At 41.0% G+C, this 26,847-nt stretch overlaps 2 protein-coding genes across 6 annotated transcripts in view; one reads left to right on the top strand and one right to left on the bottom strand.

Moving 5' to 3' along the window:
* mtor (mechanistic target of rapamycin kinase) overlaps positions 1-26,847 on the top strand; it is an 89,244-nt gene that overhangs the window by 12,277 nt on the left and 50,120 nt on the right. For all 5 annotated transcript variants that reach the window (XM_047340433.1, XM_047340436.1, XM_047340435.1 and 2 more), the window contains exons 19-28: positions 5,558-5,808; positions 5,924-6,010; positions 7,674-7,841; positions 12,352-12,464; positions 13,239-13,401; positions 13,856-13,948; positions 14,290-14,436; positions 14,966-15,108; positions 15,782-15,944; positions 17,281-17,426. In XM_047340433.1, coding sequence (XP_047196389.1) covers positions 5,558-5,808; positions 5,924-6,010; positions 7,674-7,841; positions 12,352-12,464; positions 13,239-13,401; positions 13,856-13,948; positions 14,290-14,436; positions 14,966-15,108; positions 15,782-15,944; positions 17,281-17,426 — 1,474 coding nt within the window. The remainder of the gene's footprint in view (positions 1-5,557; positions 5,809-5,923; positions 6,011-7,673; positions 7,842-12,351; positions 12,465-13,238; positions 13,402-13,855; positions 13,949-14,289; positions 14,437-14,965; positions 15,109-15,781; positions 15,945-17,280; positions 17,427-26,847) is intronic.
* On the bottom strand, positions 20,901-24,472 carry angptl7 (angiopoietin-like 7). Its single transcript, XM_035158024.1, has 5 exons — positions 23,881-24,472; positions 22,528-22,628; positions 22,215-22,409; positions 21,766-21,961; positions 20,901-21,652 (listed from the first exon to the last, which is right to left on the bottom strand). The coding sequence occupies exons 1-5, from the start codon at positions 24,230-24,232 to the stop codon at positions 21,483-21,485; spliced, it is 1,014 nt and encodes a 337-aa protein (XP_035013915.1). The 5' UTR covers positions 24,233-24,472; the 3' UTR covers positions 20,901-21,482.

Here is a 26,847-nt window from a genome sequence, read left to right as displayed (position 1 = left end):
CAACTGCAGCTGAAACTACGAGGTCTGCTTGATCAGTAAAAACTTTTTGGACCATAGCGCGAGCTTGCAGTAGTTCACGGTAGAGCGACAGCGCGAGCGACTACAAATAGTGCTGCACACGCAAAGTTAGAGATCTCATGTGTTATTAGGAGAAATGCAAAAAGTTTTATGTTTCATTATGAAACTGTGGTGGGACAAATTAGAAAATGGTGGGCCGCAACAGTCTAGATAATTAATGGAAAACACTGTATCCATATCCATCTTCACCTCTACCATCATTCTGTTGCGAGGAGATAATTATTCAGCCAAAGTGTTTTTCTACAACCTGTAGTTACCCGCCTAACCAGAAGGTCAGTGGTTCCATCCAAGTCTGCCCCATTCTGCATGCCGAAGTGTCCTTGGGGAAGATACTGAACCTCAAAATTGCCTCTTATAGTAGAGAAAGTGCTGCAAATGGATGCACTGTATGAATGAGTGAAGGGCAGAAACTGTATTGTAAAGCACTTTGAGTGGTCATCAAGACTAGAAAAGCAATATATAAATACAGACCATTTTTACCCAATAACAACATTGAAAAATGGGGAAAAAAAACAACAACCTGAGAACAACAAGCAACCTACATACTAAATGTACCATTGAAACAACAGCAAAGGCATTAGCTGCAGCAATGGTCCCACACAGCACCAGAAAGCTACTTGCAATGGAGATCACTGACACATCACAGTCATCACGACATGCCTACTGGTCTGTGAACTGTGCATTTTAAACTGTCAGCAATGTTTTCTATTGTGCAGATTCCTGTAACCACTGACTGCCATGTGTCATATGGTGGAGGACCTTTTTCATATATGATGTTTTATGCTTCTCTGAATTGATCAATATTTAATTGTAAAAAATTTTATATACAAATCAATCAATATTTACGGGTGTGATCATCCCCTGTTGCATATTGAAACATTAATGCTTACAAAATATTCCCTCAGTTAGTAATAAGTCAGTGGGTAAAACACACCATTTAAATCTTAAGCACAGTTTTTCTTTAATCAGAATATAATTCTTCTTCTAAGGAACTCAATACATCTTCAAACATCCGACTTGTTGAATCTGGCCCACACAAACCACTGAAATCCTGCCTGGCCAAAAAACACTTATGATTATCATGCATGGTTTGGCTTGTTGACGTTTTATAAATCTACAGTTCGTTATGAATAGAGTGCAGAGAAGTGATACGTTTATGTTGTCAAGACAAAACGCAAGTTTTCTTTTACCCTGCAATTGAAAAGTCAGCCGCAGCTTTTGCTTTGGGTTTGTGATTTGTTGGAGCCTCAATTCTTCAGGATCTGATTTCCGGGCTTGTGTCTGATCTACACCCAGTTAATCCCCAGGATGAGGCCCTGCCAGTTGAGAAAGAAATATAACCAGCTCCCATCTTTCAAAGACAAGATATTTAATTTAAGGTGATCCACTTTTGTCAGACTAAAATCCCCTGCTTGATATATTGCAAATGGTTGACATCACTATTTTTACGTGGGAGAGTTGATTACAGATACAGCCCTCATTCACTTAAATGCATTACCATACCAACTGAATCATTCATCATCCTATTGCTGTCTGTTTAGTCAATATGTTTGTTGTCATAAACCATCAAGACAACGAATGAAATGGATCTGACAGAACACAACCACTGAGGCAGCGTCTGTGTGGAAAGATGCATTCATGTCCAAGTACTGTCGATGCTTACCAGGTTTTACATTTGAGTCAGATTCTTTCCCGGCACTCTTCCTGCAACACTGAATTTGAACCCATGAGATTAACTTCAAGATGTCAACCAATGGCTGCAAACACTGAATTCAGTTAGTAAGCAAGGGTATACATACGATGTGTTGACAGTATTAAGCTCGGTTTTTTCCCACAGCATGAAAGAAATGACACAATGAGGATTTTGTTCTTTTTAGCCACACTAGATGTGGGGTAAAACTCCACCATAAATATTTGCATTCATCCTCTGTTGACAGTGACAAACCACAGAAACTGTCATTATAATTTAAGAGGTTTTTACACGCCTTATCGTGGATGGAAACTTTAAGCAGTTTGTCATCTGCCATTTTTCTCCGGGGGATCTTGAAAATTCATAATAATGGCAATAAAAATGCTAATCTGTCTTTCGTCATGTGAACTGGGTATGGAGAATGCAGGTCTGCACTTGTCTGGTCTAGTCATGTGTCTCAGTATGTGACCTTGGACGATGTGGTAATAGTTTTACCAGTTTGTTCTCCAGCTAAATGGACTGTGACCAGAATTGGACGCTGTATATCTGTTGGCGGATTTGCCAGAGTCTGTGTCTGGAGCGCTAGCATCCTTGGCAGCATGTGTTTTGTTATGTGGGAGGTCAGTGGCTGAGTCCATCTTCTCACCTGACTTCAAACAAGACCGACCACGTCACTTCAGAACACCAGGCCCATAAAACTGAGGACATGATGTGTGTTTCTCCCCAGTAAGTGTTTTTCCCACTACACATCTGAAGCCGGAATTTCTACCGTACTGCTGCCTCACGTAGCTACGCTGATGCCTGTTTGTGGGCTTAAAAGATAACAGATGTGTAACCATCAATTGCTGACATTATCTGGACTTGCTGAAGGCTGGAATAATAAAAGATCCAACAGAAAAGCTGCCCTCTTACCTATAGGTTCCTTGCCAATTGGTTATGTCTGCTGTCCAGTCTGAGGGGAGACAAGTGGAGCAGCCGAAAGTGCACTCCTGCAGAGGGCCAGTGAAACGCTGGATACCAGACGTCTGTATTCTCAGATGTCTTGTAAAACCCAGTAGCTCTGCGATGTATGGACAGACTGACCCCATTTGCATTGTCTGTCACGGAAAACGAAAACGAAAAAAAGAATTGTGCATTATTAATGTTTTAAGCAAGGACCCCAACTGTTGCTTGGTATATTTTAAGAAAAACTAGAAAGAAGACAGACAATGTGCTTTCTAAATCTGGACATGGCTCCCAAATCCCTCAGTTTCCAGTTCCTGAAGTGTTTCTGAAAGTGTATTGCAGATGGCAGCAAACACATGAAAATCTTAAATTCAAGGCTCAAAGTGAGATTTATCATGTGCTCAGATCAAAATGGCACTATTTTAAAGTAAACGGGCTGTGTTAGCATTGGTGTGTTCCTCCAGGTACTCGAGCGAAGATAAAATCCGACCTAGGAAAGCTGTATTGATTTGTAGCTCCATGAGCTGGCAAACGTTTCAGACACCGAAACACTGTCGTTTTTATGATGCCATAGGACGTGAAGTCTGGTGTCTTATATCTCTCATTCAGCGATCACAAGGTGAACAAAAGTTTCACTCTCGGTGTTCTGACTTTAACTGATCAGGAATGTGTGTTTGCACTGATTTGATTGGTCAAGGTAGAGCCTTGACGTATGATTGGGTTGTGACAGAAGTTGACTTAACTTGGACTCTATCTGGCTGACGTGTCTCCACTCTTTACCGTACCAATGCAGCAATCTCATTGAATGGAGGGAGGAGGCTTACATTTTTTCAATGCAGTGCTTACGATCTGAACCCAAACTTGGCACTGCATCCAATACATCATAATAACAAAACAAAAATTAAATGTATCCCAAAAGAGAAAGTTTGTGTTGGCAAATAAAGTTATTATTCCATCGTTTTTCTTGGTATTTTAACCAGACCAAACACATGGGACATGGTCATCAACTAATGAAATCAAGCTTTGTCTTGTTAAAAAAGGAGAGAAATATTCTCATTTGATTTGTTGGCCGACATTAAAAAGCAGGTTTGTGCCAGAACTGACAAAGGGCCGGCAGCAACAAGCCAACAATATCGGCTTTCCTCTCCTATCAGCCCATTATTGGTGTCAAAGCTAATAGCCAACACCAGAAGCATTTTCAGCTGTATTTAGTTTGTGGAGAGAAGGTGTTGATCTGGATAGAGAGGGGGGTGGATCTGGGATGCCATAAATCACTGTTGATATAAAACGTGCACACTGGAGAATTATTGCCTGGCTAATGGTCTCTGAGAATCATGACAGCACAGCCTTCAGTCCTATATATTCACACTCGGTTGGGCCAAAGAAGTTGGAGCTGGAATTTGATTTGTAGTTTTGAAACCAACTGCAATACTTGTGATGGTTTGGCCGCATTTAAAAAAAAAAAGAGAAGCTTTTAGTCTTGAGAATGGAGCTGGAGGCGTTCTTTTACCATCTAACTATAGAAAGGGATCATTGCTGCTTACTGGCACGTGACCTTGCTTCACATCGTAAATTAAAACAAAAACTTTCCCATCTTTCAACCCAAAAATTAAACCACTTTCATTTTTTAGTACGGGGCGACACTAGAATAAAACACATTTAAGATATTATTATCAACTAATGTATTAGAAGTTCTATAATACTTTTAAACAGCAGGAAAACCCATCATTGCTTCTATTAGATAAAAAAGAGATTTCTATGCAAAATGTAGATATTCCATCTGTAATTTCTGTACTTCTCAAATGTGTATAATGACAAAGATACAGTTTGGTTTCTAATCAAGGATTCGGAGGGGCAATTACCTCTACGTTTTCATTTGCTTTATTGCTGTTAAATTTTGATGCAGATCTGGATCAGGGGGTGGATCCAGGATTCTTTTTTTTTCTTTCTTTAATGTTGTGAGAAAGGGTGTTTTTAGGGTATTTTCAACTATTTCCCCCCAGAAACTATATTATTAATATTGACGAGATAAAATAAGCATATCTATGGGGAATTATATCAGTGTTTTCCATGGAATTCATTCAAATGCTCTCCGAGTGACAGGTACACAAACTAAACACTTGCAGGTCAGCGCAAAGTTGCAGCTGAAATGTGTCGGGTCTGCATGGATGGTAACAACTTTTATGGACTAATAGCTCTGTAACTATACAATACACCAATTTAGCAAAACACCAAGTTAGACATCTCTTATGTTACTGCAAGAAGTGTAAGGATTTGTTTAAAAAGAAAAACATTTTTTTTAAAAACTGTGGCTCGTCAAATTAGAATATGGCGGGCATTACACAGTCATACATAGCAAGGATGGATATCTATGAGTATGTCTAATTTGGTGTGACTTGATTGAATTTAAGAGGATTGTTGGGCCTAGCATGGTGATGGTACCTGAGACTAGATGGGAGCATGGTGAACTCCTTCAACAGGGGGTGGCTAGGATCCAGTGCAGTTGACCTCGCCCTTTTCAAGGTCCTAATCCTGACTGATTAAACCTTTATGAAATACTTAGTGTTTTGTTAATAGTAAATTTGGACATGGGAGTGGCTTGTGATGAGCACTGTTTCATCTTTGAAGATGTAACATTTGGAGGAAAGCAAAAGAGTTAATGGAGCAGTCCTGGTAATTTGGTTTACCACCAGAATGCTTACCTTAGATATTTGACAAAGTAGGATATACTTTCTCATTGGCTTGTAGCACACCATATAATAGTTTCTTCCACAAGAGTATGAGATGTTGCAAGTGTTGTATGATGAGTTAGTAATAAGATCCTCTACTTCGTCTCCCTCCCAGCCGACTACAGCACCAGTGAGATGCTAGTGAACATGGGCAACCTGCCTCTGGATGAGTTTTACCCAGCCGTGGCCATCGTCACTCTGATGCGCATCCTGAGGGACCCTTCACTGTCCAACCACCATACGATGGTAGTCCAGGCTGTCACCTTCATCTTCAAGTCTCTTGGCCTCAAGTGTGTCCAGTTCCTGCCGCAGGTCATGCCCACTTTCCTCAATGTCATCCGGGTGTGCGATGCCAGTATCCGAGAGGTAGGTAGCTCTATAGTATAAAAAATAAGAGGCCGTCTGTTTTGTTTTTTTTGTTTACCTCCTTTTAATAATCAAATGTACTCTCTGTGTTGTCTGTGCTCTTCTTGCCCTGCAGTTCCTCTTCCAGCAGATGGGAATGGTGGTGTGCTTTGTGAAGATCCACATCCGCCCCTACATGGACGACATCTTCACCCTCATCAGAGTGAGTAACTCTGTCAAACCCCCCCTTCTTCCTCCTCCTCCTCCCCTAAATCCCTAAACACTAATCATCCAGCCTCTTATTTTCTTGTGAGTCAGGCAAACAGCTGCAAACTCTTAATTGCACTCAGTTTTGCTCTGTACTTTCCTCATTAGAAGTAAATGCGTTCAGTGCCCCTGGATGAAGGTCTGGCTCCGTGTCTCACAGCAAAACACATCATGTGTGGTACTTAACTGTCAAGATTGGAGAGGCTGTGGAACTGAGACAATGAGAAAATCATGTTATTTATGTTTGGCTAATATTCTTTAGTTTCGCCCTTCTAGTGTTCCTTATTGTTTAGAGTGACACGCTTTAACTGCAGTGCTGAATGCAGCTCAGATTTTCACTCATGTTGTTTGATTCATTTCTAAGAGACAACTGGTGATGACCCCTGACATTCATTCGTATCACATGAAGTGCACTAACTGCTATAGCCCCTTCACTTGCCCTGCACATAATTACACAGCAAGGTACAAACTTTGACTGTCCTTGTGTTGGAATCTAGGTTGGACTGTTACCGACACTTTTGCAAAGGCGGTAACTCCTCCTGGAGAGAAGCAATTGAGAGAACTGGACCACTGCGCCTCAAGTCCGTCTGAGTTAATAAATGGCGAGTGAAACAAAGAATCTATTCATTTTAGCTCCAGATCAGCTACTGCATCCAGATGAGAGGGCTGGAATAACCATTCAGGATGTACACTCACTTGCACTCTAGTCAGCTGCCATGGGGAGAGAGAGAGAGAGAGAGAGAAAGAGAGTGAGAGCAGGAAGTTGGGGGCTGCTCGAAACCTCTGGTCACTGACAAAACACCTCCACCAGATCTCACAGCTGAGGCCCATTGACTGAGTGACGTGTTGCGTGACTTCAAGTCTTGCACCTTAACTCCAATTGTCATTATGTCTAATGTAAACCGAGGCCGTGCCTAGACTTTCCAAATCGGTGTCACGTGCCACACAGAGCGGTGATGTCAAACTCAGTGGACAGGGAATTGTCTCCATTCCTGGCTCTCAATGTATTGTGACGCTCGTCTGTGGCACACGACCGCTGAGTGAAATCTGTCTAAAGGTCTCTCTCACACTCGCCTTGTTGTTGGAAACACATTTTGTGTCAGGGCCAGGACAAACTAAGCACTGTATCAAAGCAAGGTGAACGAGGTGGTGCTGTGTGCTGGGCGCTTTGGATGTACACTCCAAATCTTGTAAAATTTGATATGGAGAAATTGGACTTGCTTTGATTTAGGCCTCTCGGTTTAAGGTAAGTCATGTCTGTCTATTAGTTAAGGAAGTGTTGGTTTTATGCAGATTGTGCTCTTTACTTTGGAAGGTTTTGGTGATTCTCTACATATACACACAAACTTTTTTTTAACTGTTGTTCAATAAGGTCGTAATCCCATTTTTTTTTATCATGAATTAATATTAAAGCTTGGAAACTGGTCAGCCAGGTCAGTAGGAGGGTGAATATTTATCATCTGAACCTGTGTAGTCTACATTTGTTGTGCATTGCATTACATTTCTTAACTAAACATAACCAGGAGAGAGGTTCTGGGTTTATCTATATCCAAAGGAAATACCCCATATATGATATTGCTGTAATTAATAACAACACACTATTATGTTCTGTGCTGTAGGAGTACTGGACACCAAACAACCCCATGCAGAACACCATCATCCTTTTGATCGAGCAGATCGTGGTGGCACTGGGTGGAGAGTTCAAGCTCTATCTCCCTCAGCTCATCCCACACATGCTGCGTGTCTTCATGCACGACAACAGCAACGGACGCAGTGTTACCATCAAGGTGAGTGAACGGTCCAGATGACAAAATTCGCTAATCCTGCTGTGCAATTATAAGGTTACATCAGGACGAAGTGGTGTCAGCATTATTTTCCATGAGTAAATCGAAGAGTAGCCCAACCACCTGCAGAAAAGCTGCTAGTACTCCCACATGAACTCACTGTGCTACTGGACAAAATAATATTTTACAGCACTGCAAAATGTCTAACAGTAAAGCTCGTCGTTTTGTATTTATGATAGAGAACTAAATGCTCCATTACAGATGACAAAAAATCTTTAAATTGAACATTACACAAATGTATTTGAAAAAATAAAAACAGTAAATATACAACAAACGGAGAAGTTGTGGAAATTAATCCAGAAAGAAAAATGTAGGTCACAGAGCTGGAGCATCTTAAAACAAATTACTCTCCAAACTTAATAGCTTAATAAATGAATGATTGCGTTTAAAAGGGGAAAAGCTGCCTCTACGCTCATGCAGCAGAGAGCAGAGCAGTAACAACAAGTAAAAAGAGTCTTTTGAACATAGTTTCAATTAAATCAAACTGCATCTATCAGTAGAGGGACTCCAGTGTTTTATTTGTATTATTGCGCTCCCTTCTTACTGGATCAGGTTCCATGTCCTTCAGCAATGCAACATTTTCCATTTTGTTGAGTCATTGTAGATTTCTCAACGTTGTCTATTGAATAATTGAAGTGGTGGCCTTACATAAAACCTTATATCCAACTCTCTCTTTCTAACTGACAATTTTGGCAGTTGTTAGGCCCTGTCTAAGTATGTTTCATAATGCTTTGAAAAATCTGCATAGCAACCAGGGACATTTGAGGCCTGAATGCTGCGAATTGTGGAAACGCTGCTGGCCCCATTTTAGTTTGAAATCCCTGTGGATGTGTTTGAGTCTGGACGAGCAGAAACTCAGACATTTGGAAATGACTCGTACTTCCATGCTTGTTTCCTGATTGTATCTTATCCATCACAACAAATCCTTCCCTGATTCATCATGCTGCTTTCGTGGGACCCTTTTCCAAAATAAAACACCAGCCTTGTCTACCAGTGGTAGCAATTGCAAGTGCTGCTAGAACTTACTGTCAGTAACCGGTCTAACTCGTCATCGATCCAATCAAAGAAATCCCTGCTCTTACTTTTCACCATTTCTGTTCCTTGTTGTCTGTATTTTTCGAGGGGACAATCTGCTTCCTGTTAACACCGGCAAACAAACATCAGGTTGTGGTTGGCTTTTGACACAAACAACTGAATGCCTGTCAAGTTCGGGTTGAGTTTAGCTTATTTTCTCTCTGGCTTTGTCGGTTTCACACAAAACATTGTGTGCCCGCTACTATGGATGGAGATCATTCTGAATTAATGGCAATTTCTTTTCGTTTTGCTGTCTTAAAATGAAAACTTGTCAGTATTTTCATTTTCCAATACTTTTCTGAGGGCCTCTTTTTGTAACCCCCCACTATTCATAAGCCAAATATGAATCAGGAGACACTGATTGGCAAAGCAGAGATCAACTCTTAAGTGCCTGGGATCAGATTTCCTCTCATTGACCTCCCGCTCAGAAAATATTGCTCCTGCATATAATACAAGCAGCTGCGCAGGGGGTCTGTAGTTTGGCTGCAGTGGGTGCAGGTTTGTGACTGAGGTAAATGCCAGTAAAATGTTTGATAAAATGCTGTTAAAGTTGTTAATGTGAGTTGTTGTGAGCATGGTAGTCATGCCAGCAGCAGCAGTTCACATTATTCCCTTTTTCCCCTGCTCTTGGCTGCACCACACAAAATAAATTGTGCCAGGTGGGCCTAGTCTGAGTGGGCCTTCAGAATTCTCCTAACAGGACAAACTCTGTGCAAGAGAAAGATGCACAGGAAAGAGTAAAGATAACTTACACATTTAGATGTGCTTGTAGTCTGTGCAGTATCTTCTGTTATCTACGTCTGGAGTCTTTTCTAACATATTGCTAACTTGAGACTGAAATATAGTATAAGAGAGGTGTAATAGAGAAGTCGTAGTTTAGTGTCCACATTCTATAATGACTTTTAAATGGTAATATGCACGTCATAGTATAACATGGCCCTTAATGTGTCACGTAACTGATTTTTTGTTTTGCTTTAGAGTTGACCACTCAGCTTAGTTTGACATTTGACAGCTGTTCGTATTAATGGAAAAAAGTGACCCATTGTGTGACATATCTGGTGGAGAAAGTCCAGTCATTAGATTAAAAAGGTCAAATCTCAGATTTATTTGAGTAGATAATTTAATATTATCAGAACTGCCAAGAGGAGTGAGCGCCGTTCAAACAGTAGACCCATCACTCCACACTCATTTAGGAAGTACAGGAGCTCGGATCACATTTAAATTATTGTGGCGCTGCTTTCTATTCATGGTTTTCATCATTATCCATCACAACCACTCAGGTCTAAGCCGTTCTCTTGTAATACAGCAGTTCAAAGACAGTATAGACCTGTAGCTGACACACTCTCCTGTTTCAGCAGCTGCTGCCAGTGGTTGTCAGGGTTTTCCTTCAAACCCTAAATCATGCTTTGGGTGAAGACCACAAAAGCAGAATCATAAGGAGCCGGGTCATCTAGTGCTCTCTCCTCTGGTGCTGTGTTGTCTCAGAGTCTGCAGTGTTAGATAACCCAACAGCCCACTGTCTGGATAGCCTATAACTAAGTCTGGAGTCTAATTTCAAGTGCAGGATGGGGGTCTTGAAAAGGGGGACCTGAGAATCAGGTTACCTCCTAGTCCAAAGTAGAAGAAAAGAAAAACACACTTCCATCATTTATGGGGCTGCTCTCTCCAGCCTCCACTACCCCACAGCACACATGCTTGTACACCTCCACCTCTGCTTCCTGCTGTCTCGCCGTTTGCAATCTAGACGTGCGGTTAGAGGTATGAGGAAAGTGCAGAAGCAGTCATGGTGTGTGATGAGGCCTGGGGTGGATTTGTTGGCTGCGACATACGTCATCCTTCAAGACCACCGTCTGTTTACGTACGCTGTTCACACATGGTGCACACACGATGGCTGCCATTACACTAGAGCACAGACACCTTTTCACAAAACGGCAACAAAACAATGTTGACGTTCTCATTTAAGGGGTATTATGGACAGCTGGCTGCCTGGATGGAAACAGCACTTTGAAAACTGTTTACACCCTGCTGTTTCATCTCTCAATCTAGGACTTTATGTTCAGACTGGCTTCAAAATGCCTGTGCCAAAATCAGACTTGGTGTCACCCTGTTAGACATTACATTAAGAGTTTCCGCTGTGCTCAGAACAATCTGTGTTATGTTTATTACATTGACTAATCATAAGGAGGAGGGTCACACTCAATGATGAGTAGTCACTCTATTTACAGAGGACCGTAGCACAAAACATTTTGATCAATCGGCATACATCATTGTCTTCAGCTCATTTGTCCTCTCTAATGATGAATCATTGATTTAGATTCCCATGACCCTTTGCACAGTTAATGTCATGATAACATAAGCTCCCCTTTGTTTTCCATTGAAGTTGTGCTGCTAATTTTAATTATCTTGTGTAGTGTTGGGTGATGTCCTGTCTTATGACAATGTTCACATGGAAAGATCTGGATGGATGATGTCATAGGGGGCGCTTCGACCATTTGCTCAATCCTAATCTTGATTATATGATCAATTTATGCATGAAGTTCTACCACCAGATTGTTATCAGAAAGTAACCATGTACCTAGTAAGTAAGGGAGGTCACCTACAAAGTATGCCTTAAAGCAAACTTACTCTGGGCATGTGATAGGGCTACTGCTCTGAATTGATGTTGTCCCCACATTTCTCTGGTGACTGTCAACACTGGTTTGGTTGAAGGGGAACTGCAGAACCGCATTGCACGCCACTAGTGGGTCACACAACTGCAGCTTGAACTGTGAGGTCTAACTGCATAGATGGTAAAAGCATTATGGATCATTGCGTGAGCTCGCAGTAAACAGTGCTGCAAACAGTTCTGAACACACCTATACAATGCAGCAACTGAGCAAAAATACCTAGTTAGAGATATATCTTATGTTATTATGAGAAGTGTGCCGCAATCAGAGTTAATGTGAAACACTGCATGCATGTTCAGGCTGACATGCTCTGGCATACTGAACAGTAGGTTCCCAGCTGGAATCAAACCAGGGATATCAAGTTTACATCCATCTAATATATAATACATGTAATACAGTATTTTATTACTGCCACTACAAATACATTGTATGTTTTGAGTTTTGTGGCTCCACTGCACTTTGTATTGTATCTTGTAGTCTGTTTACTGTGAAGTTATCTGGTCATTCATCCACTCATTGTAATGCAGAGCTTTCCTGGAAGGCTGGCATGTACAGTATGCCAGTACTTTGCCAGCAAATAAAACCCCATCCGGATTTCCTTTTAGAATCCCTGAATGAAACGATTTAACCTTAACAACAAACTCATTAAAATGAACTGCTCATGTTAATTGTTGTGGTATGTGGGACTGAGCACTGTGTGCTTTATTTTGCAGCTGCTGAACGCCATCCAGCTGTTTGGTGCCAACCTGGACGACTATCTCCACTTGCTGCTGCCTCCCATTGTCAAGCTGTTTGATGCCCCTGATGTGCCCCTGCAGGCCCGCAAGTCAGTGCTACACATGGCTGTCCCCTTGCTCATGTATCTGTAGTAGGATCTAGTAAATGGTTAAAATACATTGTCAATGGAATCTTCAGTGGATTCTATTGTTTGTTGTATTAGTGTATCTTCTAAACATAATTTAAGTTTTTGTAGTGGCACCACAAAACTGGGAAAAACTAGAATGGTGCTCAGTAAAGTGCATACATCCACCCAACTGCAACTCTAAATTCAATCAAGTTGCACCAAATTTCTCACACTTGTAGATATCGGTTTCTTATTATTCCAGATTTTTTTTCTTCTCCATCAAGATCCATGAGTTATTGTCTGGGAAATTGGTAAAAATATTTCAAAAAGAACCCATCTTGCAATGTTAAACAACCTGATAAAGAATTCCTGGGTCTCTCGAGATTCAAATGGTTCCTTTTTGGCCCTTTTCCCATCCTTACATCAACTTACAAGGATATCTGTTTAGTAGTTTTTGCGTAATTCTGCTGAAAAACTAACAAATATACCAATAGACAGGGGTGAAAACATAAGCTCCTTGTTGGCGAGAATGAACCTAGACCGTTCCTGTGACACTGAAAAGAAGAGCTTGGATAGTATAATTGTTTACATCGCAACATTCGTATGTGGGATTTCTATGATTCAGAAGAATCTACTTGGGAATATGTTTCACATATAACGATTTCATAAAGTCCTGCGGTGCGGCCTTGTCTCTGGATCTTTCTAGTGTTTAAGCAAAGCTGGGCTATTTATCTGTTTTTCCTCTGTGTGGCTCAGGGTTTCCTTGGAGACACTCGACCGGCTGACTGAGTCCCTGGACTTCACAGACTATGCTTCACGCATTATCCACCCAATTGTTCGGACACTTGACACCACGCCTGAGCTGCGTTCTACCTCCATGGACACCTTGTCCTCGCTTGTGTTCCAGTTGGGCAAAAAGGTAACTGTAGTTGTCCCCTGGGCTCCCTTTTAGATGTAGCTATTATTCAGGAGGCTACTTACAGCCTCCCCGCTGTTGGCCCCAGTCTTTATTACTTCCTGCCAGACTGCTGTCATTGGCCATTTGGTGGTGGGGGGTAGTGTTTATGAGCATGGATGAGGTCCTATTTAGCCCTCCCTCCCTTCCCCGTGCCGTCCCCTCCCTTATCCTTAAACCATCCTATCGTTTTCAGGTGTAACCTCAGAGCCACCAGCCTACATGCATGCAATGTCTGGCAGCGTGTGTGCAGGCGAAGCTTTTGATCTGAGACGGGTGGCGGTTAGATACAAGTGCAGTATAGCACGATACTCAGTTATTTGGCTCAGGATGAGGGTAATGGGGTAGCAAGAATAAACCACATAAAGCAGACATACACCCTTTTATTTACACTCCTTCGCTTCCCTCTTATTTTCAGTATCAGATCTTCATCCCCATGGTGAACAAAGTGATGCTGAAACACAGGATCAACCATCAGCGTTATGATATACTCATATGTCGCATTGTTAAGGTAAGTCACACTCAGTATATCCAAATCAATTGATACAATGCACATGTTCAACATGACTTCATGAGCTTTTGTTCTTCGCCTCTTGCCCAATCAGGTGCAAAACAGTATAATCCTTCACGACACATGGCCAAGCAATAAATGACATTATAATAAATAAACATTTTTCATGTACATTTCCCCATGAGCAAGTCATTACTGTGTGCTGTTTATCAACAGTTTTCCCCCCAGGAAGGAAATGCACTTGTACATTCTCAAAACACTTTTGAGGCATTAATCAAACACTTAGTCTGTGTGTGGGCTCTCTCTCTGTGTGTGTGTGTGTGTGTTTGTTGCCATTATAGGGTTACACTCTGGCAGAGGAGGAAGAGGACCCTCTAATCTTCCAACATCGCCAGCTTCGTGGTAACCAAGGCGATGCTCTGGTCAGCGGACCAGTGGAGGCGGGGCCTATGAAGAAGCTTCACGTCAGCACTACGGCACTTCAAAAGGTCGGAAGGGGAAAGATATATTCTTATGTCCACTGGCATACTGTAGTTGTTTACTCCACTTGTTATTGTGTACTGTAAATAGTCCTGTGTACAAGCCCATCGTTTACTTGTGGTGGTGACATACAGATCAACAAACTAAACTGCTGACAAAATACAAAAAAATACAACAGATGAGCAGATGAACACAATGAATGCCGATTCATCCCTGCAGGGCACACGGGGTCATGAATGGTTTGAATAGTATGAAAATGATGTGACTCATAGGTCTGTATGGCCACAGTCACCAGATCTCAGCCTAGTTGAATGACTATGGGAGATTCTTGCCACATCACTCTCCACTACAATTATCAATCCTGCCTAATAGGCACTCTTTTGGAAGAATGCTGTTCCATTCTTATTTGATGACCCGCAGCAAGAGTTCTGTGTGCAACTCGGCCAGATCATCCCACACACACAAGCTGGAGAAACTGTGCTGCTCCCACGTAGTTCCCATTGACGTCAGGAATCAATGATTTCTGTCTCTTTGCAGGCTTGGGGCGCTGCCAGGAAGGTGTCCAAAGACGACTGGCTGGAGTGGCTGAGACGCTTGAGTGTTGTCCTGCTCAAGGAGTCGTCCTCCCCAGCCCTGCGATCGTGCTGGTCACTGGCTCAAACCTACATTCCCCTCGCCAGGTACACCCCCTCTGTCATGTCCTCCTCCCTGCAAATCTTTTTTTTGGCATCGTGTCTTTAATGCTCAACTTTCATGACAAACCACAACAACTAATACTAAATATATATACAGTAGCTTAAGAAAGTTCTCATAACTTCACTTTTTGTTCATTTTGATGTGATGTAAATGTGATTGGTTATGGTGCATAGATGTGGAAAAATAGCAATTTCATCCGTTCACAATCAAAACAACGTGTGCAGACCACAAAGTGTTTTTAATACTTTCTTCAGCCACAACATTAAAACTGGTCAGTAATGTGATTCAAATTTTATATTTTCAATTATTTTCCACTTCTTCAGGGCTTGACTAAGTCAAACATAAGAGAGATAAGAATTCAAAGCTCTTAGGAGTTTGATCGGCCAGCATTGAGCAAAGTAGTGAAATATCAGCTGCTGTTACTGAGCTGCTGCATGTGAAGGTGCTCAGTTACCAGCAGTACAAGACTGATGTCATTAGCTACTAGTTTCCAGATGTGACTGTGTCTGTAAATGTGAAGCAGATTGTCACTGAAAAATACAATAAATGCTCTATGATCAAATCTAAAATCCTGCTCCTGAAAAAAATTATAAATTATAAATTTTATTGTATCACACTTTGTGTCTTTGTTTTAAATGATGTTTGTGTGGCCCTCAGGGACCTGTTCAACGCTGCCTTCCTGTCTTGTTGGTCTGAGCTGAGTGAGGACCAGCAGGATGAGCTCATCCGCAGCATCGAGCTAGCTCTCACCTCCCAGGACATCGCAGAGGTCACACAGACTCTGCTCAACCTGGCAGAGTTCATGGAGCACAGTGACAAGGTCAGCAGTGACCTGCAGCAGCACCACAGATTCACTGGGATACACTTTAGACAGGGGGTTTGCGCACATCCTGTTTTATTCGGCTGCTCTCAGGTCTGCATCTCAAGTTATAGTTTTTAAATTCAGCTCTTTCTAAATTCTATTTGAAAGAGCTGACAAGTACGCCCACCCATCTTGAGTCTACAAGGGTTAGATGTTATACATAGTACAGATGACTCAACAATGATTTATCTGTTGTGGAGCTTTTTATACCAACTGTTCCAGCCCCTTTCATGAACATAAAGTGTAGTTGACGTGCATGACGTAACACAGAATACAAGATGTTGAAACACATTTGAAAATATGCTTCAGTGTGTTTTCAGCGGGCAAAGCAGCAGCCCTCTCATCTGTTTGTCCGAGCCCAAGTTTTATCTTCCATTGCCATCATCTTTATACTAAATTGTGCATGAGAGCTTTCAACGAGTTGTTGAATTATATTTTGCATCTGCCAGTGAGTCATATGGTGAACCAGATGCAAAGTTCATGACTGCTAGTAACAGAACCTGCATTGTTGGTCTGTAAATGTATCAGTGCAAGAACTAAAGAAACCACCCAAGGCTCCTCATTAGCCCTGATATTTTGTGGAACCACCAAACTCACAACTCGGCACAGTCAGTATACTCTTATGCTGGCAATTGAAATAGCACAGTAAAAAGTACTGTTTAAGTGGATGCCATGTTTCGAGGTCTGAATTTGTCCCACACTACAATCTATTATGTTGCTGAACAGTTAAAAGGAACAATAATGAAGCAGAACTGATAACACACCGGCTGCGATCCTTTTGATAAAGAGCCGAATAAGAATGTAGGACATATCACTTAAAACCACAGCAATGCTTTGTTACACTGGTGTTGGGAGACAAATGTAAGGTTACTGAGAATGCCTTTCTGTTTGTCTGCTGTCTGACCACACATGTTGAGCTAATCAGTGACAATACTGTCAGGTTGAGGGCAGACACTGTCATGCTTGGGTCAAGAGAGTAATGGGTTTCAGCAGGGACCCCATGCTGTGCAGCTGCAGTAGAAACACAGTGTCCTACTTTGAGCTAGTGGAAAGAAGAGCATACTGTGTTTTTCTGTTGGCATCAAACATATATAACTACCTCATTCCAGTCATTCACAATAATTGGTTTATAGTCTTTGTTGAAAACTGTCAGTGACACATTAGCAGAATATTTTCTGTTGATGGCGCAAACAAAACAAATTGCTGATAGAAGAAAGTGGAGGTCACAGACAACTGTTCTTTCAAGTTGGAGAAAAACTAGTTTTTTCTTCATAGAGTTTGTTTCTTTTTCCAGGGCCCGCTGCCTCTCAGAGATGATAATGGTATTGTGCTGCTTGGTGAGAGAGCTGCCAAGTGTCGTGCCTATGCCAAGGCTCTGCATTACAAAGAGCTGGAGTTTCAGAAAGGTCCTTCTCCTCTCATCCTGGAGGCTCTTATCAGGTAGGAAGCAAACCTTTTAAATGAGAAACAAGCTCGATCAAATTGGTAACAGTTGGACTAGGTCTTTCTTCTTCACAGACATGGACTGAAAATAACAAATAAGAAATGACTGGACTTAATGGTCTGCATAGCTATTTGTTTGGTTGTGTAATGTCTCCTTTGGTCTCTATGAATAATAACAAATAATCTCTTTTAAGCTTTGAGATCACGAGATAATTCAGTGCAAGTGGGGGGCAAATAACTGCTCATGTCTGCAGATTTCATCCTCATCATAAAACCCGGGTCTGACAGGTACCTCTGATTAACAGTTTTTGCATTAGAAGTCATTGCATAAAACAAATATGAAACTACCCTCTCAGAGGCGATAATAAATCCAATAAATACACAAAGATTATTATACATTATATCCTCTTGTCCCATAACCCCTTTGATATGTTCTGTCATTTTTTCCATCCCCCTTTTTCTCATCCCCCTTTTTTTTCTGTGTTTTTGGCATGGTACAGAGAAATCTGTTTTCCAGGCATCTAATTGGACGCTTGCCTCCTTTTCATCTGTGAGTGTCTGGACTTGTGTTTCTCAGGGGCCTGTTTTCAATTTCTCAGGAGCCTTGATGATGATGAATGATGGGAGCCGGCACTCTGGTGTTTTCAATATCCCCATCTGGTTCTCACCTCTCCAGGATTTCCCATAAAAAGATCTAGAGGCTGGTGTGCAAAAAAACCCTACGTAACCTGGCTATACTGAGTCGTGGCGGTATTAGAAAAAAAATGGCTTCATGTCTAATGCACTTTTTGATAACAAGGAGGCATCGTGACTGTTATTTCATGACCAGATGAGTCATGGTTTATTAGTGCTGGGACGATATTCTGATCTCCTGACTCGAATAAGGGTTAGGTCACAAATGAGTGCAATTATTATTAACCTTTTTAACACTACAGCATGGGGAAAATCGGATTATACACTTATAGAGACTATGTATATCATTAGACATTTTCCCCAAAACAACGCACATCATATAAAAATCTGTCTTTATTTGTTTTTAGCAGCATCACTGCTATAGACCCTTTTGGCTTTTATTCTGAAGCACCCAGCCTGGGTAGGAAGTGTTCTATAGGAACTTCAAGTTTCAACAATCAAACAAAACTAAGTGACAGTCAGCGGTTGGCAAAAAGTTCAACAGCTTTTTTTTTGGCGTTGTTCAAAATTAACTGATATTTAGGTGAATCTTTTTTTGTAACTTTGTAAGTGCAGTTATTTCAGCAACTGTCCCCTGGTACCCTATCAGGGGTGTTCAGTTAATATTCAGAGTATTAAATATGAATCTAATTAGTATACATCATCGTCATCATACATTTTATGAGTTGTAACTGGTATTAATAACGTGTGAGGGATTTTAAGAAAACCAAAAGTATTTGATTTTCAGACCGGACAGCTTTGGGTAGTCAGTGGATACGTCACGTTTTCCACATTATTCCCACTACAGAGGAACAGAATTAATGGAACATTTGGCTTCTGGTGTTATTGGTACATTGTGCAGTGTCTTAAAATGGCCTGTTTCTCCTGGAAATTTTGTTGAATTTGACAATATGTTGTAGAATGTAATGATGAGGGTGAAGGTTGTGTCATAGGCATTACAAGATCTGTAAAAGGAAAGTACTTGATAATTTCAAGACTAACTGGATTTGGTGGTTCCATTACCAGTGTAGTGATTAAAGCTGATTATTGTTGGATCTGGACTATGTGTCAGTTATAACTGTAGCCATCTTTTTACCGTGAGCCATGGCACACACATTGGAAAGGAATTTTAAATTAGTATGTTCAGTTCTGCATCTTGGTTCTTAGAGTCTCATTTTGTGATGGCCATCCAGTTATGTGCATAATTTCAATTCATGTCTCAGCTCCTTAAATGCGAGCGATGTATGAATAGATTGTATTGGATACACAGGCAAAAAAAGGAGTACAATGTAATTCAACCCAGTAGCGGTGCTATATATAACCTTTGGTTAGGATGTTCCTTTGTGGTTAGGATGTTTTACTTCTGTTATGACTGCAGTGTGGTTTTCCCCTTTCTGAGGAAAATAACAGGTGGAACCATAGACTGTATATACATATGGACGTCATAACAGCTCCCCATAAGTGAACCCAAAGTGTCTCCATCACAACCTGGTGGCTGGCTGCAGTATAGGTCATAAATCCTGCGTCCTACGCATTAACAGATGGGACATGGAGCAAACTAAAAAGTCAAGTACATTTTAAATAAGTTTTTCTCAAACATTTGTCGTTTTAGGTAGTTCTTAACACACTGGTGTATGTTCAAGTTTTCATTTTTCTGGTAATTTTTGTTTTGAGTTATTTAATGATTTAAAAACACGAGTGAAATTTTATGATTGACAGCTGAGACTGACTTGCAATTGGTCTAGCTTGTGTATCTACCGCAGGTCCATCCCCTGATCACTACTGCACAGACTCTGGCTCATGAGCAACATGGCAGCATTCGGATCTTGAATATTTTAGCTTCATCTCTGGATCTATATATAAAGTCTATAGGGTGGAACAGGTGGAAAGCCACCAAAGCTGTGCCATCAGTAAGCTACATTTTCAACAATTTCACTTTGTGTTACAGTCAGACAGACCTCTTCTTCAGTGCTACATATTCCTACACATAAACTCACCAACTATAATATGAACCATCCTTTTACTTATATAGCCTTTTATATTTCCACACCATAGTTTCGATGATTTCCACTTGCAGATGTTGGGCTTCCTGAATGAGGAATTCAATCTATTAGGACCGCCTCTATGGAGACATAGAAGTTTTTGTCAATAGTAGGATATACGTCACTAGTAAAATACCTCTTATAGTTGCATTTACATCCCACACAACCCCAAAACCTAGTGACAGAAGTTCAAATAGTTTGAGCTTCTACTACCTAGAAATAGAAAGCCCTGGTCATTTGTCACTGTCCACACGTCTTTCTTGGGTGCTCTTTATTCCACGTGTTCTGCTTTTATTAGATGTTTTCCCCCGACTGACTTGTCACCTTGTAAAAGGAAAAGAATCTGACTGAGACTACTGAGCCTGCACAGACAGTGCTCCCTGTCTGTGGGTATTTGAATGCTCTGAGGAATTCTGTTTGTTAAAGGCAAAATTGTGTTATTGTTTTCAAAGTACTAAACCAGGAGGCTTTTAACACGATGGCTGAATAGTGTCTGTGTGTGTGGTCTTCATTCCTGTGTTTGGCAAAATTGTGTCTTGGGGCCCTTTTGGCCAGAATGTCAGGAGATGACCCGAGAGTCAGAGGTCATTGGCCCAAGGCAAATATGTTGCCATTATTAGACATGAATGGACACAAGGCCATGGTTTGCTTTTAGATTCTCACTGCGTTTGTCACATCTATACTATTTTGCACATGAATAGAAGTAAGTAAAACATAGTGCTGTAAAAGTATCTGTTGGAGCCATTGATGCGATATGTTTCTTTTAAAAAATATGTTTATTTTCTGTCACATAAAACAACATAATTACATAGCTGTACACATTTTACAAACTAAACATTTCCATCATCAATAGTTAGGGGTTTACAATAAAATGCAGTGTAATTAAAAGGAAATACCTTTGGTTTTTGGTCCCATTCCAGCTACTCCTTTACTTTAGTTTGGTTAATTCCTACAAGTTCTTATGATTTAAACCTGAACCTAGTGCTACCCATAAACAGCTTGTGTTAACTAGAAAAAAATACATCTTAGTGCTTTCAAGACAAATGAGAGAATGAATCAAAACCTAGTTACCCATATGGGACAGTGGTAAAGAGCATCTATCAAAGCTTTTAAAAATAAAATATTTTACTGATAAATACACAAGACGAAGTACAATTTACAATCAAACACGGCAGAAACCTTACACATTCATCTGACTGAGACTTAATTTGACCACCGCAAACAACATTTTCATTCCTTTCGCAGTCAATGGAAGGCTACAATTTCATTGGACAGGTATTAGTGAAATCTCTCAGCATTCATGCTCATGATCAAGATCCGGGAAACACAGTCGAAGCCCTTATGGTTGAAAACCCACTGGCCGGATCTTCATCTCCACTCTCTTGAGGGAGTAGTTGGGCCCGTGCCAGCCGTACCAAGTGATCCCATCTGTGTTCCTTGTGTGCTCGCCGTAGCGGTAAAAAACGCCATTCAAGTTTGAGTCGGTGCAGCAGTTGTACCAGTAACCACCTGAAAGAAGGTGAGGGAGAAGAATTAGACTGTATATTGAAAGGAAATTGCTACTTTATGTAATAATTGTATATAAATGACTACATGCATTGTTTTAGTTTGTAATTATTTACCTTTGCGCAGGGAAGCACAGTCGTCCACACATTTGTCGTTGTCCTTGTGTTTGGTGCTGAAGTTGGTGTTGTTGTGGTAGCGCAGGGAGTCTCCAGCGTTCCCACTGTAGTTGGCGAGGAAGAGCTTGTAGCTGTTGAGCTCATTGCTCACAGTGAAATAACCATACTCAGCGTAGCGTGACTTTCCTTCCCAGTCCTGCATCGGAAAACACACAGAAAGAGATGGGACGGTTATAGAAGCTGAGCATATTGGCTTCCATCTTTGCCCAAAAGTTGATTTATTATTCATTTTCTTATGCTCAGTACCAGTTGGAGCAAATTGCCTCTTTGTTTTTGGCTATGAGACAGGTTATGGGTTCTCCTTTTATTTTTGGTTTATGGTTTGTTTTTTCTCGCTCTTTAGAGGCTCAGTCTAAGCCTACAAAAGTGCCATGCTTTCAAATACGTACCTCCATCTCAATCCTGAGCACACTGGGCTGCCTTGTTATACGGAAGATGTGGTCATTGCCGAGCCAGAAGTCTCCACGGATGGATCCAAATCCACTTTTGTACTGTTTCCAGTCACGGTTGAATGATGTCAGGCCGACCTTTCGCCTTTGGATCAGAGTCCAACCGCCTCCATTTGTGTCCATATCGCAGAAGACCTGAAAGCATTTACCAATATTTAATCGAGTGCAGAGAGAAGAGGGAGAGCTTGTCATGCTCTACCAAAAACCACACAAGGAGAACACGCGATGCACACACGCCTCAAGGATAACTTACGCTCAGCTCAGGTGTCCCCAGAAACTCATCTTTAGGCAGTTTGTACTCGCCAGAGATCTTGTAGTTCTTGCTGTAGAGTGATGCACAGTCATATATGGCATCTAAAAAACAAAGAAAATTTGTTATCGTAAAACCATATGCATTTTAATTTTTTTAAATTAATGTGACAGATTGGGAAAAAAAGACGTTTACCCCCACCAGACGCAAAATAAATCAGAGTGGGTGATATGCACTGCAAGGCTCAGTTTCTTCATAGTTCACGTATTTTACTCCTGTTACAGTATAGTCATGCCATTTAATAGGGCTATGAGATCATTATGGAGTAACGAGCCCAATGCTTTAAGGAGCCTGTGTGAAAGAGATGGAAACCTTCCAATTCTTCTAATCTTCATATCCCTTCCTGTTCTGCTCTGCTGTCTCTAATTCACTTGAGTTCTAAAAAGGCCCCTGTGTTCGCTTTGCCAGTGACATAGATGTGGCCCTGTTAAACCACAGAGTGGACCTATTGAAATAATAAACTACGTCATGCCTACTTAACCTCTCTGCGCCAGCCAGTGCTGATTAGTGGTGTATTAAAGTTGACTTGAATGGTAGCGAGGATATGCTTTTGATGGAGCTCTTTATTGACAGCCCTGCTCATGGGCCTCCACAGCTCCGAACTAATGCTGTCAGGCAGCTCAAATGAGTGTGTGCACTGCAATCTCCCTCACCAACAATTCACAGCAGTTGTCTGGGACACACCAAGCGAGAGACGAGGCTGATTATAGCTTTTACTGTGCAAATAAATATAGTGTCGCTTGCTGAAAATATTTGACCTATTTGGGAACTGTTTTGTAGAATTTAGCCACAGACATTCCAGTGTAATGAGGCCTCTTTCACCTTGTTGTGTGCTGGAGTTTATCTCATGAGGTTCAAACATGAGCAGTCAATGAAAGGAAGCATTTCGATCCGTTAAGCTTCAATAAAAGATTTGTCTCTCAAAGGCCATTTTTCTTTTAATAAAAAAAGTAAAGGTTGCTAAACAAAAGGTACATTTTAAGTTCAGTCAAATCTTAAATCTCCATGTGTGGCTGAATTGAACAGCAGCTACTCAGCAGGTCACAGAAAGAAGCAGGCAGGTCAAATATGCACCAGACTCACTGGTGAATGAGTTTTACCATATGTGAACACTTAACACCCTCTCTCCAGGACTATTTTAATAATGTACATTGCTTTTCTTGGGAATTCAGTTTAGCAAAAATATTATTTTTTAAACCTTATTCCTACGTCTTTGACATATTATCACATCAACCAGCTACACACACATTTTTTTCAGTTTGTCATTTAGTTTCTAATCCAAGTGTTACTGCTCACCTGATGAGGTCTGAGTTGCAGACTGGAGGGTTTGTAGCTGCATGATCTCCACACGGTTGTTGATCTCGGAGTACTTGCTCTCTGCCTCTGTAACCCGTGCCTCCTGCTGCCGGTTCTGCTTGTCCAGCTCCATTATTTGCCTCACAACGCTCATTAAGTCTGTCTCCTGCTTGCGACCCAGCTCCTCGAGGAGACTGGTCAGATTGGCCACCTGAACCTTGAGAGAGCGCACGTCGTCGCAGCATTGAGCCTTCGAAGGCGCCAGTCTCTTCCTGGGATTCTGGGCCCATGTCTCTGCTAATAGGAGCAGCGTGACCCCTAGAGCCACCACGCTCAAGTTTACTTTTGCCATTTTGTACACAAACGCTCTAGATTTTCACACAATCTGAGGTGTGTGTGTGATTGCTCTTGGTGTTCAGAAGTAGTCGGTCCCTGCTGAAGGTCTTGCCGAGAGAGATAATAACTGGACACAAGCTTTGGGGGATCAGTTGAGTCTGAGCTCTCGGTTGACCAAAGGCTCACCCAAGCTCTGTCTTATGTCCTCAGTGAAGCCCTTCCTCTGCCTGAGCATCTTAAATATTTTGCATTTGGGTCCTCCCCCTCTCTCCTGGTGCACACCAGTCCCCGTGCTGACATTCTCCAACCTTATGGGTGGAGGACCTTTCCCAATCCTCCTCCCCTGGCCCACCTCCGCCTCTCCCCTCATTTTACTTTCACTCATTCCACAGACATTTTGACCACATTTCTCCTTTCTCTGCCGTGTGTTGAAGGTTTCTGGGCATTAATGTTGTTTTGCATCTGCCTGGTAGGAAGAAACAAAACAGTGGCTACTTTCTGAACTTGTTGCACCTCCAGTTAGTGGCACTTTTTACTCAGTGAAATTACAAACTCTGAAATGCTTGAACTGTATTCAACTTAACTTAAACTTAGATTGTTAATTAGATTGTTAAAATGTTTGCATACTTGTTGCAGGCAGTTGTTTGTAATTTTCTTCTCTGTTAACACTTTAATTATGAGTTCATAACAGATTTTACTAGCTCCCGGGGCTGACCACTTTTTCTCTAAATTTGGTCTTTACATGCCAAGAGATGTGTGAAGTCACTAAGTACTCTTAATTGTAGGTTAAGTGTTCTCTTGATGCTGCCCTTTTTGTCAAAGCAGGCCCGTTTCCCCCTGAGTGTTTGAGCATCAGATTTCAGAAGGGCGTTGATACAAGAAGAAAGCTTAGTTAAAAGCTTCAGGATAGAATTAGACTACAAAATTGCATTTAGCGGTGAGACTTTGTTCAGGAGAAGTTCTGAATGTAATCTCTACACGTGTAAAGGCTTTTCACTTTGCACCGTTGCAAATGCTCAAGTGGTGTACTGTTTTTCAACAGAAAAACCACAGAGCATTGAAATGAAGTAATATTCTCATGACTTTTATGAATAGCAGATGGAATTGGCAATTGTTAGAGCACGGACATTTTCCTGCTGTGTTACCACTGCAAAAAATCAGATTAAGAAAAGTATTAAACACTAAGTTATGGGAACCAGATATCGAGTACTTTCCCTTTTTCCATGGTTCCCTTAAGAACTTGTCAATGTTGCTGCTCTCAACATAGTATAGTAGACTACGAACACAAGAACTCATTATTGTGCAAAATATGAAAGTCCCAATTTGCCGCTCTGCCATCTTAAGAAGAAAGCAACATTGGCTGTATTTTGTTTTAAATGTATCTATTTCAGTTGCCCTATTCACTGTTGATTGTAACTTAGTAGCTTCTAGTTATCAGTTGAGATATTTAATGGAGCTGCTTTAAAATCCTGAAGTCTCTTAATAAATCAAGAAGAAAGTGAAGCTCCCCCTGATTGTCATAACTAATAAATAAATAGATATTCAGTCCATATCATCTTTACAATTGTATCATTTACATGTCAATGATGATATCACCTCTCTAGTTATGCTTCACGATTTTATAAATTGATGCTATCACTGACATTAATACTTTGTTTCATCTTCACATATTATGCTTGGGGATATAGTCATCAGTATGTCCATACATCCGTCCGTCTGTCTGTATTCATTTTTTTCCAGAGCGGAACTTGAAAATCATGATTATGTTAATCGGTAGTGAAGTGATGCCTTTAGATATTTTGGGTTTGCGATGATTCTTAAATTCTATGAATGATCATTTTATTGCTCTATTTAGAATGTGATCTCTTAATTTTACATGGCTTGCTATTTGATATTTATTGTGTTTTGGTCACATTTGGTGTCAGTTATTTCTCTTGTTATTTTTGTAGTTGTAAAATGTTCTGTCTGATTGTGTTCATATTGTATTATAGTTGTTGAAAACTAGATATTAATTTACAAGGGGTATTAAATAAGAATGTACATCGTCTTCCCATTCGAAAAAAAAGGTCGGTTATTCTCGGAAAGGTGAAAACAAAATGTGTGCAATATCAGAGGGGTTTTCTTGAATCCCCAGTCTGTGGAATTTGTATTTCATCCCAACTCCCCTGAGGAGCTGCCAGCCCAAAAGAGATGCCTTTGGAGAAAAGGCCAAAGAGCTGGTTGTGGGGTTTCTTGTGGTTATCAGAGTATCCCATTGGCATTATGCATGACCTCTGTGGTACTCGGCTTTGTGCGACCATTTCCGAACAGAAGTGGTAAACTGCCATGACGAAGTGCCAGGGTATGCTGTAAATGCAAGGAATTGTGCTTAACAGCACTAACCGAGACATGGCCTGACCAGGACATTCCTGTCAATTTTTACTTGAACTTTATGGCTTTTCCCCTCTCCACATGGATGGAATGAACTGTCTGAAAAAGAGGGGGTAAGTCAGTCAGTCAGTAAAAAAGCTGAATTGATACCGTTTTTAAATCGCTCAAGATCTATTCTGTAATTGGCAATTTTTATTGTTGTATGTAAATAGAAATGTATGTAGACATTCCTGCTTGGACTAAATCAAACGATCAACAAAT

The sequence above is a fragment of the Hippoglossus stenolepis genome, chromosome 6, assembly GCF_022539355.2.
Source record: "Hippoglossus stenolepis isolate QCI-W04-F060 chromosome 6, HSTE1.2, whole genome shotgun sequence".
In the NCBI taxonomy this organism is placed as follows: domain Eukaryota; kingdom Metazoa; phylum Chordata; class Actinopteri; order Pleuronectiformes; family Pleuronectidae; genus Hippoglossus; species Hippoglossus stenolepis.
This window is presented reverse-complemented; position numbering and strand designations above follow the sequence as displayed.